The 12162-nt window shown below is 43.4% G+C and overlaps 1 protein-coding gene across 1 annotated transcript; it reads left to right on the top strand.

The window, feature by feature from the left end:
* The first annotated feature begins 222 nt into the window (after positions 1–222).
* lnpep (leucyl/cystinyl aminopeptidase) lies at positions 223–12150 on the top strand. Its single transcript, XM_061768098.1, has 22 exons — positions 223–603; positions 2081–2175; positions 2485–2687; positions 2782–2893; positions 3338–3583; positions 3975–4165; positions 5279–5417; positions 5811–5945; positions 6033–6153; positions 6240–6391; positions 6467–6580; positions 7358–7489; positions 7580–7714; positions 7819–7979; positions 8102–8190; positions 8288–8471; positions 8546–8702; positions 9142–9326; positions 9446–9607; positions 10020–10160; positions 10236–10317; positions 10393–12150. Exons 1-22 carry the CDS (start codon positions 576–578, stop codon positions 10522–10524), a joined length of 3096 nt encoding a protein of 1031 aa, XP_061624082.1. The 5' UTR covers positions 223–575; the 3' UTR covers positions 10525–12150.
* The last annotated feature ends 12 nt before the right edge of the window (positions 12151–12162 follow it).

The following is a 12162-nucleotide window of genomic DNA, read 5'->3' as shown; positions in this document are numbered from 1 at the left end:
GCTTTAAAATTGTGTGCGGATATGTGGCGCTGAAGTGCAACATCTTAAATTGGTAGCAATTAGACACATACATTTCGCCTTAACTGCGAACATCAAAAGTTTCTTATAATTGTCTTTTTTTATTCTTTTTGTTTTTGCCAACTACAAAGTGTTGTTTTTCCGGTTCCAGAGTAACGTCATTATTCTAGCCCCACCTCTGAACGGTTGTTAGCCAATAGGATGCAAGAGCTAGTTCAGTTGTCAACAACTGGTCGGCGAGGAAGTCAAGTGTCATCTGCGGTCTTACATTATACAAATATCGTTTGCGGACAAATATATACGCATTTTGTGTCTTTGTGCTTGCAGAACGAGACTGCGTTAGCTAAACGAATCTATTGAAGTCCGTCAGCTACAATTATGTGAAGTTGGCTAGTTCCCTGTTAGCATCTACGTAGCTGGTGTTGGTGTTTTGAGGACGGGCTGCAGTGAGGCAGGCACTTTGGTGGCGTGCTCAGCCATTAAAACTACACGTCTGCTCGAGACGTGTCCAAATATTCTGCTTCCGGGACGCAAGGTCCTCTTTCCAATAACCTGCTATGGATCCTTTTGACTATAACAGTACAGGTAAGGAAGTACGACGGTGACTGAACGGGCGGCATAAAGTCCGTACGTGACACTATGCTAACAGCAAGCAAGCGCGCTAATGATAACCATTCATTGGGGAGTGACTTGAGAGGCAAATTGCCCTCCAGTTATGTAATGTGTGACTGTAATTAATGTTTAACTGTTTTTTTTTTTTGCTTTAGATCATCTGACACTATTATCACTTCTGTAATCGGGCCACAAGGTCTGGTTTATTTCAAGTTCTTATCGTCTCCTTTAGGTATTCCACATTACCCAGTACATAGTTCCTCACCTATTAATAGGCATTTATGCAGTCAGTGTCAAACTGACAGACAGATAGGCATGTGACAGAAACTCAGCATGCGTGAAGTTAACCTCCACTCCCACCCTTGCATTTAGGGTTAATCAATTCAGAATCAGAATCAGAATCAGAATCATCTTTATTTGCCAAGTATGTCCAAAACACACAAGGAATTTGTCTCCGGTAGTTGGAGCCGCTCTGGTACAACAGACATATCACAGTTCGAGACACATTTTTTTCTCTCCTTCAAATCTGTTAGATAGTGGCCAGACATCCTCTTTACTCGTCTTACTATGAAGCAATGTATGGGTGATTAGCATGGGGCCATGTTTTACTATATTGACTAATTTTGAATTGGGAAGCTAAACACAACATTTATTGTTTGGGAAATGAGCAGAGAATGAAATTCCCTCCTGGAGAATTTGATGTAGACAAGGCACATCTTGTCTACATCTGACTCTGCTCACAATGCAGTGCAGGTTGCTGAAAACCATTCTTGTGCAATCTTTGGTAGCATGTGACAAGGGCAGACAAGACATTGTCTTGATTATGTAATTATTTGGAGCTGGCAGAGCCAGTGTGGCGACAAATAACGCTTGCAGTTTACTTCACTTGAAGTCATTGCATCAGCGGCATTTCAATGTAACACTGAATATAAATACAGTTATGAACATATATGTAAGTTCAAGTAGCAGGAAATACTGTGGTTAAGTAACAGGAAACTGAGATTGTATAGAATACAATAAAATGAAAAATTTCCGCAAAACCTTGAAGGGGGATGTTGCGTGAGCCGAGGAAGAAATCATACAATTTTGGTGAGGTGCAGATACAGGAATTAGTTGCCAGTTAACAAGGAGTTGTTTTTGGAAAAGGATTCACTAACATTCACTTCTTGACTGCGGCGAGACAGGCGAGGATTATTGAGCCAATTGTGGCGGTTAACTTGACAGGTACAGTACAGGTAAATGTTGTTTGCGTGACAGACGAACAGAGGTTTCCCTGGGGAAAATAATAGAAGGGCAAATAACAACAAAACAAGAATAGAGTCCTGTGGCACTCCAGTGGCAGTTAATGCCAGCGAAGATGTGAAACCGTGTGAAGACACTCGTCTTTCACAAGACCTTTCATTTCCTCTTGTGTGTCATGCTTACTTTACCTCGTTTCTCCCGACTGTAGAGCGTGACACCCTGCCAAGGAACATGATTGAGAACAGCATGTTCGAAGAAGAGCCTGACGTTGTGGATCTGGCCAGAGACTCCGCAGCATATCCGGTACGCTCAAGTCATTTCACCGGGCGCTATGGCATCAATCACAAATTCAAACACTCGCTGGCCACACAATATTTGCACGTCTAATTCAGTCCAATTCACAAATAATCAGAATGCATAGAAAATAAACGATACAAAGGTTGTTATGAAAATAACAAACATATAACCAAAATGGAATGAATGTATCTGACAGTCTCAGTTCAAATTGGAAAGCTCCAATGTTTAAATATAGTGCTTCCATTTTGTAGCTCGTTCTTACTTAATGTTGTGTCCACTGAGTCAGTGTTGCTGGTCTTTACACTGTGAATTCAGACATTTCCGGCCCTGGACCCAGATGAGACCGTGTATGAGCCTCGCAGCTCCCGGCTGCTGGTGCGAGGCTTGGGAGAGAATGACGTGGATGACGACGAAGAAGACTGCGGGTCTTCAGCCCGACTTTTGGGCATGTCCTTCATGAACCGCAGTGCCGCCCAGCGATCGAACGCCTCTCCTTACGTCAGACAGCCTCTACCCAGGTAACAGGATTTTGCTGCTTATTGACTTTTTTCAATGACACTGCTGCTGTTTAGATGTACAGTAGGTAAAATGATTGCCTCCCCTGTGTCCCAGATCATGTTCACCACCCTCAGCCCGCACCATGGTTGTTTGTGTGCTATTTTTGGTCATAGTGGCTTCCATGACCATGGTGTTCTACTTTTTGCCTCGGTGCAACTTTACAAAGGTAAGAAAAATACAGTGTTGTTGTGCATTTGAGGATTTTAGATTTCCCCAATAGTCCTCTGTGACTATCAGTCACCTGGGCAGCGCGGAGGTCTAGGGCTTGGTGTGTGTAGCTCACAGTTCTCAGGATCAGTGTTTGAAGCTCTGTTCCAGCCTTGCTGTGTGGAATTCTCATGTTCTCCCCATGTTTGCGTGGGTTTTCAGGCATCCTCGCACATTCCAGGAAGACAACAGGTGTGAATGGCAGTAGGAATGGTTGTTTGACTATAGTCGCCCTGCGATTGGCTGGGGGACCAGCCGGGGTTTAGCGCGCCTCTTTTACCCAAAGCCAGCTGGGATAGGCTCCAGCTCACTCCCTACTCTAAGCACAGAAAGCACAATTGAAAATGGATGGATGGACTTTTGGTGGCAGCCATTTTTCAATCAAATTCTTCAATTTTTGCAGATGGGATGTCCTAAACAAGAAAACAAGACATCTAATGGCACTGATGGCACAGGGGAACTCTTCCCCTGGGCACAATACCAGCTCCCTCGTAGCATACGTCCTCTCAGCTATGACCTGACCTTTACCCCGGACTTCAGCACCATGGATTTCAGCGGCCACACTGTCATCGACATGTTTGTACTTCACAACACCAAGCGCATTGTCCTGCACAGTGCTAATCTCAACATTACCAAAGCTACATTCAAGGTGGGATTTAGGGTTTTAATCTATCTGACCAAATAACTGGCTTTGAAAATTTCTGTGCAACACCTGTTACTGGTGCTTTCCAGCGCTGGTCCCAGCCCTGGATAAGTGTGGGTGTGGGAGAGGGCATTTGATGTCAAAACTAATCTAATTTGAAGAATGATTACTCAGTGGGATGCGTCAAATGAACAGCATCAGTACTTCACACAGAATTTGTGCGGATGCAATAACAGTCATATTACTGGGGAATATATAGTAAAAAGCCCCTATTTCTTGCTAAATTTCCATGAGTTCATATTGTTATAAGAAGCGGTTTGTTACTGAGGAGAAAAGGATCTTAACTCATTTTGATGTGTGGTCTGCAAGTAGTTAACGGCAGCTTTCTCTCTTCCAGCTCGGTGATGGGGAGGCCAGTGATATCACCATACTGGAGGACAAGCCGAGGGAGCAAATTGCTGTTAAGTTCTCTGAAGAGCTGAAGGCAGGCCAGCACTGCGTGTTGACCCTCGACTACACCGCCAGTCTGTCACACACCTATGATGGTTTCTACAATAGTTCCTACACAGATCAAGATGGAAACAAAAGGTACCCCAAGCTAAGAGTTTTTTCTTCAGTAAAACCTACTAAAATAATAAGTTCTGTAATGTGTCCAGACTCTTTGTAACATCTCATATAAAACAAAGCGAATAAATCAATTTAAACTGCTTACCCCTTGATGATTCGTTACAGAGGGAACAGGAAGATGCTTGGAGAGTGATACTTTTTGGAATTTATGATTTTTTTGATTGGAATTGGAATTAATTCGTGTACAGTGGTACCTTGTAGTATTACCACAATGTTTTGCGCTGGTAGTTGAACGTCAGCTTTCAAAACTGAAACTTCCTTTAAAATGAATTATTTTTGGAATGATTCCAGAGTCCAAACTGTTAACGTCATAAAACCTTTATTAAATCTCCAGGCACTGTTTTAAGTAATGTTTTACATTATTATAACAATATTGTAAAAAAAGTCAAATCATTCGTTAACCAGTTTAGTATTAAAGCTATATGCGTAACTTCTGCTGCCTCCTATGCTAAAAATTCTGCATTCCTCCGGGCTGCCCTCCTTTCCACCAAACAAGGGACGCCGTCTTGCCCTCGGGCTGGGCGGGGACTGGCTATATTGTGGGCCTAGCGGGTTTGGAGGAAGGCGTCTCGTCTCGTCTTTCCTCAACTTGTTTACAGCTTTTGTCTTTTGTTGTCGTCTTTTCTTCTATTATTTAGTTACCTTTTCACTCGCTCTCCTTTTTGCTTTTTCTGTCACTCCCCTTTCAAAAACTTGGTTCTGTTCGACTGAAAAACTGTAATTCTCAACAAATATCCAGCATACAACGAAACCAACGAAAAGTGGCAGCTTAAAAAGTCCACTGTGACACAGTATAACTGTTCCGGCATAAAAGGGATGCAGATCTTCCTTTCTGCTTGACCTAACAGCCGAACAGGGCAACAAAAAGAAAAAAGAAAAAACAGCCGTCGCTTCACTATGACGAATGCTATGCCGACATCCCCGCCTCCCAAACCCTCCGCGGGTGAACATACACCAACGTGTAAAACTGCTAAAACAAACTCGTGGGGTAAATCAAATGGGCGGAGAGAAAGTGTCAACAGTTCAAAATGCAGAGTGCATATATGTTCTCTAATGCCCATCTGTTGTCCCCAGGGTCCTAGCTGCAACCCAGTTCGAGCCGCTCTATGCTCGAAAGGCCTTCCCTTGCTTTGACGAACCATCATTTAAAGCCACCTTTTTGGTTAAACTCAACAGGAAGCCGGAGTACCTGACACTCTCCAACATGCCTCAGGTACTTTGACATGACTTTAGATTTATTATAGTTATTCCTGTTTATAATTTCTGCTATATAGCCGAGAGGATATATACAAAATATTGCACCCACAATAAAACATAATCATGTTAAATTATTATGTCTCTGATAATAGCAATCAAAATGGAGCATTAGTATCAGTTTAAAGGCAGATTTCATGTATTAGATCTCATTATATTGAGTAGGCATAGTGTGGCTAGTAAGTCATTAGCGCTATTTTCTTTTCTTGGTAATCCCACAAATCTTTTTCCTTCTTGCAATCCTCGCAACGTATTTGAAGCTTTTGGCATGCAGATATTTTCGTTAAAGCGCCATTGGTCTGAGGAACAACTAAATGAAAAACAAAACCGCGTCCTCTGATGTGTGCCTCAGGCGCAGACCACGCAGCTTGCCAGTGGCCTCGTGCAAGACGAGTTTGCAAAGACGAGTGTCAACATGAGCACTTACTTGGTGGCCTTCGTCGTGGGTAACTTCACCTCCGTCAGCAGAAACGTCTCTGACACTTTGGTAGGTTTGATTTCTTAAGTGCTTTTTCCGTCCGGATATTCATTCAGACCGAAAATCTGAATTTGCGTCCGATGTTTGCATTTTTAGGTTTCTGTGTACAGTGTACCAGAGAAGAAAGAGCATACTCACTACGCTCTGGATACTGCATCCAAACTACTTGAGTTTTACAATGACTTCTTTGAAATTAGCTATCCTCTTCAGAAACTAGGTGAACATTAACATTGACACCCCCCCCCCCCCCCCCCCCCCCCAATCATTGGAAACCTCACTGAAATGTATTTTCTCATCTGTCAGACTTGGTTGCCGTCCCAGACTTCATGGCAGGAGCCATGGAGAACTGGGGTCTGATCACCTTCAGAGAAACCGCCCTGCTGGTGGGGGGACACTCCTCGCTTCTGGAAAAACAACAAGTTGCTTCCATCATTGCACATGAGCTGGCTCATCAGGTACCAATTTTTTTGCCTACATTGTACTGAATGATGAGGGTGCCTGTGCAATAATGTTGCACTGGTGCGTTCCAGTGGTTTGGAAACTTGGTCACAATGAGCTGGTGGAGTGACCTGTGGCTCAACGAAGGCTTTGCCACTTATATGGAGTTCACGTCACTGCAGACGGTGCTGCCGCAGCTTGACATGGTAAGTGATTTTGTATTCCACACACATACTGCTCAACAAATTTATCAGACCACCTCAAAAAAAAGTTCAAGTAAGTTTCAAGAAAGGGCCACAACTGTCCTAAATGAACAGGATTTGTAGTTCGAATTGTCGCGATCCGATCACGTGAATGGAAATGGGAGCCGATCACATAATTTTCAGCTGATCGGTACTGGATGAAAAAGAAATAAATAATGATAACTAATAATGCATTACACTTGTGGGCCAGTCTGACGGAAGCGTGGCTGCCATTCTGCGCCTACGGCCCCTCTGACCGCCACCAAACCTCTTTCATTTGTAGGGAATGTGGGGTTAAGTGTCTTGCCCAGGGACACGATGATGACACGATGATGACACGATGACACGCTTACCCTCTGCTCCACACCGCCTACATAAAACTGATAAAATAGTAACGCGTTATTTCTTCACATGTCAAATTCTAGTTGCATTCCTGAACACAAAATGGGGAGATTGTTATGCTTGATTCATTTATTTCTGACTCCTCAGGTAAGACCGGCTCAAATTTGCGTATAAAAAGGCGATTTCAGTTTGGAATTCTTCATTCCTGTTCAAAATGATAAAACGTCGACGGCCCTGAAAATGAAAGCATTTGTATTCAAGCACTTAATGATGCTGGATGGGCTCATCTCATTTTCACGACAGTTTGGTCTAATAGATTGGTGAAGCCAAGCGTATATGAGAACGTCGAGGCGCTGCGCTATGTGCTTTGCCATTAAGTTTGTGCGCTTGTGTTTGTAGGGTAACTTGTTCTTAGCGAATCGATTCAGAGCCTTGGATAAAGATGCACTTAACTCCTCCCACGCCGTGTCTACCCAAGTCAATACACCGGAGCAGGTGCACGAGATGTTCGACTCTGTGTCCTATCTGAAGGTGCGTTTCTACAGATTCTTTTTGTGGTTCCCATCTACTGGATGCATAATTCAGGTAGTCGTGAACATGTGTTGCGCCTTGGTCTCCTAGGGGGCTTCCATTCTTCTGATGTTGAACACATCTTTGCCTGGTGACCAGCAGTTCAGAAAGGGTATCATTCAGTATCTGAAACAGTTCGCCGGTTTAAACACCGACACTGACGACCTTTGGAACAGTCTTACCGAGGTATGCACTTCATTTATGGTTCTGATTTTTAGATGGGATATAAATATAATACAGAGAAGTTTGAAACCTGAAATAGCATCAACAGGTTTTCTTTCGGTCCTTAGGTAGAGGTCTCAAGTCAGCATCCAAATGTGTCAGAGATGATGAGGTCATGGACATCGCAGAAAGGCTTCCCGTTGGTTACGGTATCCCGTAAGGGGGATGCGGTGAGCTTAAAACAGGAGATTTTCCAGCTCATGTCAGACAACGCCAGCCATTCCTCCAGGTAGCCCACGTCATCCTCCTCCTCCTCCTCCTCCTCCTCCTCATCTTCTTTCTCCCTTGTGATTTGTGGTCATGGAAAGTCACCGGACCTAAAGGTACATTTTATTTTGCACTCTGTCCTAGCTTGTGGAATATTCCGATGACCTATGTGAATGACAGCTGTAGTTTGGGCCCTGAGTGCAAACAGTTGTTCATGCTGAATGCCCAGTCAGGTGAAGGACAAAATGATAACTAATAATGATTTATACTGTAATCAGTTGCAGGCTAAGTGCTAATTCGGTGAGACACCTTTGCATGCTCTCTTCCTAGGAACTCTTAAGGTGTCAGCAACTGTGAAATGGCTGAAGTTGAACTACAGGAACACAGGCTTCTACATCGTTGACTATGGAGATGAAGGCTGGGCTGCTCTGACTGACGCTATGACCAACAACTTCCAAGTTCTCACACAGGAGGACCGTGCCTCACTGATACACAACATCTTTGCACTCTCCAAGTACGTTTGCGAATAAAACACCCTTATGTATGTAGTTGTGTTCGTCACTCTGTATGTCCTTCACATCATCTCAGACTTGGACGCGTGTCCTTCCGCCAAGTCCTCAGCCTCCTAAACTACATGCCGAATGAAACTGAGAGCAGTCCTGTGAAAGAGGCCTTGCTGCACCTCACGGACATCTACAAGATGCTGGACAAAAGATACGAGCAGGGCCTTGTCACCCGCATGAAGGTGCGCACGCACACAATCGAATTAATCAAATATGATTGGAATGTTTTACTGTGCTTTAGATGAGGATGTTACATTAAGAAAAAAAGGCCCCAGACACTTAAGTGGTATCAAATGAATGTATCCGAACCGTACTACTCTTTTGGCAACCTTCCATTTATGTACCGTGGCGACCCGAACTGGACAACTCGGTGGAATGTCACACTGAATTGGTCGAAACAACGGGGAACCTTGTCCGGACTCTCGTTCATTGGAACATTTATTTCCACAAGCAGATTAGTTTGTTTTTGGCTTTCTGGACTTGTCTTAGTTTAGTTTGACGGTTACTAATGAAAGTGCAATTACATAGAGAACCTTTTGATAATTGTGGGAACATCTGTTCTTGACTTGCCTTTTTCAAAGTTTCAAATTAACATCTTAATTCCGCTTGAAATATTTGCAGGCATATATTCTGAAATACTTTGGTGCGCTGATGGATAAACAAACATGGACCAAGGAGGAAGATTTCTCCAAACAGGACTTTCGATCTGCCCTGTTGGAGACGGCCTGTCATCTGGGGCAAGAAAAATGCCAGCAGCAAGCGAAAGCCATGTTCAAGCAGTACGTCGCGTCCAATGGAACCTCCCAGTGAGTAAAACACGTTGCTTTTGTTACAATGGTGCTAATGACAATCCCAATTCGACTACTTGAACGAAAGTACTGTTGACAGAAGGAGATGTGTTGTTTTTGTTTTGGGGGGGGGGCAGGATTCCAGGCGATCTGCAGCGAGCTGTATTCACTGTGGCAGCTCAGTCCAGTGAAGACTGGGAAACTTTGCTCACTATGTACCACTATGCCACTTATGACTCAGAGAAGCTAAAGATGCTAAAGGGCTTAGCATCCACCCAGGACACACAGAAAATTGTGTGGTAAGTACCGTATATAAGGCATTCATCATAACATACCAGTTAATATGCTGTTTCTAGTTTGCCGTTTTCAGATTTGCATCTAGAGCTGAAAAACTTTCGGAAACCCTGCTCGAGACAGTTTGAGCCATACTCGTCTGAAACAAAAGTCATCCGATGTTCAAGGGAACAGAAATTGTAATTCCATTTCTAGGAAGTTGAATCTGCAGGTTTCAGATTTGTTGATGTAAATTCTTAGATATTTCCAATTGAAACTTGTCCACTTTGAAAGCCCCAGCACACTGAAAAACTCGAGTTGCCATTTTTTTGTCGAGGGGGTGTGAATTCTGTGGCCTAGGCTGTTGGACTTCAATTTCATTATTTCATTGCAGTCGTCGTTGTCATTTGAAATTGATTTTCATGTTGTTCCCTGCAGGCTTCTGAATACAGGCTTGAATGGTAATATGGTCCAGGTACAGAACCTTCCCCTGGTCATCAGAACAATCTGCGAAAGCTTTGCCGGCAACTTGATTGCTTGGGACTTCATTCAAGAGAACTGGAAGCAGCTCATACAAACGTGTGTGGAGCATTTGCAGAAGAAATGAGTTCATACATGAAGACAAAAGAATTGAATCAGTGTCTTTGCCTGTAGGTTCCCTATAGGTTCCTTTTCCTTCCAATCGATCATCGGGTCTGCCACGTCTCGGTTCTCTGAACAGTCACATCTTAATCAGGTAGACAATTTTAGCTAAGACAACATCTTGGTGGGTGTTATCTTATGCTATGTTTTGTGCGTGTGTGTTGTGCAGGTGCAGTGTTTCTTCGACAGCCAGAGGGAGCACGGTTCTCAGTTGCGAAGCGTCCAGGAAGCGCTGGAAACCATCCGACTGAACCAGCGCTGGATGGAGAGGAATCTTCCCTCTCTTGATAAATGGCTTTAATGCAGGCCAGGCACTCCTTCCATTCTCCGCTCTCCTCCCGACCCCTGATACCGGTTTAGCTGGTCAACTGGGGTCACGTTGTCAAGACAACCGCAAAGTTTGCACTTTCGTCTCTTAGCTCCGTTTGTCCAGGTCTGTGTTGAGCTGGACCGGGTGACCTCTCGTATATGGGCTCCTGTGAGATCTTAGCTAGCTCAGGGCGGCTCTGATTGTATCTGACAGCAACGTCAGACCTAAACACTCCTCACACTTGAAGCTGTCGACCAAACCTCACATCAGACAATCATGCAATCGATCCACTTTGCTTTACAGACCCTTTCAATCAGTGACTGTGCGAGCTGTTTCGTCGCTGCTCCTCATAGAGCAAGTACATGTTTGTCAGCATTTTTTGTGTGTCCATAAGCCTTGGACTGTCTTTCTGCTTTATTCATTATATAGACTGTGCAGCACATTTAAAGACATGGACTTGTTAAAATTAGCAACGTTTCATTTTGGTAAAATGCGTACAGAAACAGTAGCAGCCTGTAATTACACAATTGTTATGCATCCTGCAGCGTTCGCCATATTAGAAAGTGGTTGGTCGACAAAAAAAGAAAGCATGATCCCATTGTGTACAGTAGATGGCGCACTGCACCACCGTGCTGGTTTCAAGCAACCAAGCAGGACACTTGGCATAATACATACACTACACAGAGACATTTTCTGTGTCAGTCCAAAGCCTATTTTAACTTTGATTTCCCGAAATGTACAATTCTGGAATTATAATGTGAATATGTTTGGCCCTACAACAGCAGCAACAGTTTTAAATGTGCCAACAAAACTTTTAACTCATCTTGACCTTGCTCCACTTGAGGTTAGCTTTTTTTGTTTTTTCTTTTCTTCTCATATACATAGAATTTATAGAGGATTTTTATTGATAAAACCCGATCAATGCTCTTGTCCAAACACTTTTTACTGTATTTCTTGGATGTATACCACCGCTTGGAGGTCACTTGCGGAGGATTTGTTTGTAAAAGGGCTCACTTGTATAGAAGAATGTTTATATTGGGTATCTGTCCTCATCTGTCTGATATAATGGTTTAAAGTTACTCCAGCTCCAGAGTAAATCGCTGTCAAACTATTTATTATCTTTACTTGACCCCATCCCCACTGCAAGTTTTGCTCCATTGTGTATTTCATTTCACGTTTTCCACATTTTGCTGTTACAGCTGTTGACCCGCACTCACCTTACATAGATTCCGATTAATCATACACATTCGGTATCTTCTTGCCGTCCACAAGACTTTAACCGTTACCCTTTGTGTGTCTGATTGTGTTTGTTTGTGTTCCATTTTGGCCACCAGCAGAAAGTGAACTCAGTAATGATTTGGTATGAGACAGGAGGTGAGATATTATCGTGAGGCGTAGCCTTCCATAAATGCTGACACGCTCTAGCTATGCTGAAGAGACTCATCAGGTCACACGATGCAGTAATCTTCAAATGATCTAAACACGTGTGTGTGTGTGCACGTGTGTGTGTGCAGAACAGAATGGTTTGTAATGTGCTCCCAACAGACAAAACTTCAGTCCAATGACATGAAATTTAGTGGAATAGTAACTGATTAAACTGAAGCCACACATTGAGAATTTGCAGGTGTT

Source organism: Phyllopteryx taeniolatus, chromosome 3 (assembly GCF_024500385.1).
Source record: "Phyllopteryx taeniolatus isolate TA_2022b chromosome 3, UOR_Ptae_1.2, whole genome shotgun sequence".
Lineage (NCBI taxonomy): Eukaryota > Metazoa > Chordata > Actinopteri > Syngnathiformes > Syngnathidae > Phyllopteryx > Phyllopteryx taeniolatus.
The sequence above is the reverse complement of the archived record's forward strand: the minus strand, read 5'-3'. Positions and strand labels throughout refer to the sequence as shown.